The following is a 1,808-nucleotide window of genomic DNA, read 5'->3' as shown; positions in this document are numbered from 1 at the left end:
GGGGCATTCTGTCAGAGAAGAAGAGCTGACAGGTCCTTCTGTGACTGGCGTCCCTGGGACAGGAAGTGAGGTGAATTTCACCCCCAGGGGTCACCAACAGAGGCTCCACCCCTTCCCCAATCTATCAGGTTTTGGGCTGCAGTGATATTTGAAGAATGATTTCTGATTGGCTGCTCTGGGTCACATGACTCTATGCAGCGCTGACTCGTCTATCTGCATGAAGCACGGGGACAGACATAGGGGATCCGCCATCGCCGTCCTTCCTGGGACACGCAGGACAACAGCTTGGAGCTGCTCAGACTTTGCTGGCCGCACACTTGTTCCAGGTCAGAGACCTCAGGATGAGGATAGCAGCCAATGCGGGATGACTTTAATGCCGAGTAGGCAGTGGCTCCTCCCACTTTCCTGTCCCCAGGTTTTGATTTAAAGGGAAAGTTACATTTTGATATAATGATGTATTTCCGGCGATACAAATCCTCTCATTGAGTCCGTTCATGTCTATGTACCGCGTGCGATCCTACATGTGATATGTGCCGGCCCGCCATACATGTTCATTACACGCAGGGGCTCTGCGTCCTGCTGCACGGTGATTGGGCTTTACCGCTCCTCTGCCAGTCACAGTCTATGGGTCTGACCCGACCACAAGGCTAACTGGGCTTATCTCAGCAATTCCCCATCACACCACCAGAGGGAGCGCGGAGACAACGGCACATGAAACGCGATAATCAAAATACGCCCCCCCCTCCGTGATCCGAACATCGAACCCACCCCAAATATAAAGCTCCGCCCCCTCACCTCACACAGGCTCCATCCTGAAGTTTGTAGCCGTCGTCACAAGCTGTGGAGGAAATGACAGCGGAGGCGTTAATCAGCTGCTGATAGGATAAGAGGTCTCCTCCCCCAAGGAGGGAATGGGAAGTTCGGCGGGGGCGGGACCTCCATGCACAGACTGGGGGGGGAAAGGGCGGAGCCAGGAACTCCAGAATACAGATCTCACCCCCTGAGTTTCCGGCTCCGCCAGTAGGTACATGTGAAAGAATTGTCAAAATCAGGAGCTTTGTGTGGCCCCGCCCCCTTCTTGTATCAGCCATGATGATGTCATGTTGGGCGGGGCACAGACAGGGCGCGCCTACCACTGTCTGCCAATAGTCAGACGCCAAATTATCCTGGGCCCCTGGCATAGGATATTATCTAATTTGCATATTTGCCCCTCCCATCTGTGGGAGGGCGGGGTCTCACCTCGGCAGGAGCGGTCCGTTGTGCTGTATTTGAAGTATCCGGCTTTACACTGACACCGGGCAACGCCGGACGGATCCGCGCACTCCGCCGTCTCGTTGTCACACCCCGGATCCTTCATGTTACACAGACTGACGGCTGAGGACAGACAGAGGGGACATTAGAGTGTAAGCTCCTCTGTACAGAGACTGATGTGACTGGGGGGGGAGGGGACATTAGAGTGTAAGCTCCTCTGTACAGAGACTGATGTGACTGTGGGGGGAGGGGACATTAGAGTGTAAGCTCCTCTGTACAGAGACTGATGTGACTGTGGGGGGAGGGGACATTAGAGTGTCATCTCCTCTGTACAGCGCTGCGGTATATGTCAGCGATATAATAGGAATAGTGTTACCTATATAATAGAGTTGGGGGTGGAGTATGAGGCGGCAGGAGGCGGAGCGCTCCGTGGAGGTCTGACACTCCTTCTTGTAGCGCTGGAGGTTGTGTCTCAGCTCGTGCAGGGTGACGTTGGATGAGAGGAGGAAGATATTCCGGACGGACAGCTCGATGCGATTACTGAAACTGAAGGAGGA

At 54.5% G+C, this 1,808-nt stretch overlaps 1 protein-coding gene across 1 annotated transcript in view; it reads right to left on the bottom strand.

The window, feature by feature from the left end:
• The window catches only part of HEG1 (heart development protein with EGF like domains 1), an 11,651-nt gene that overhangs the window by 2,641 nt on the left and 7,202 nt on the right, over window positions 1-1,808 (bottom strand). The window contains exons 6-8 of the mRNA XM_018575209.1: window positions 1,628-1,797; window positions 1,240-1,374; window positions 796-838 (exon numbers count right to left, since the gene is read on the bottom strand). Coding sequence (XP_018430711.1) covers window positions 796-838; window positions 1,240-1,374; window positions 1,628-1,797 — 348 coding nt within the window. The remainder of the gene's footprint in view (window positions 1-795; window positions 839-1,239; window positions 1,375-1,627; window positions 1,798-1,808) is intronic.

This window comes from Nanorana parkeri, unplaced genomic scaffold (assembly GCF_000935625.1).
Source record: "Nanorana parkeri isolate BGI_ZX_2015 unplaced genomic scaffold, ASM93562v1 scaffold3641, whole genome shotgun sequence".
Classification (NCBI taxonomy): Eukaryota; Metazoa; Chordata; class Amphibia; order Anura; family Dicroglossidae; genus Nanorana; species Nanorana parkeri.
Note: the sequence above shows the minus strand (reverse complement) of the source record. Positions and strands in the feature narration are given on the sequence as shown.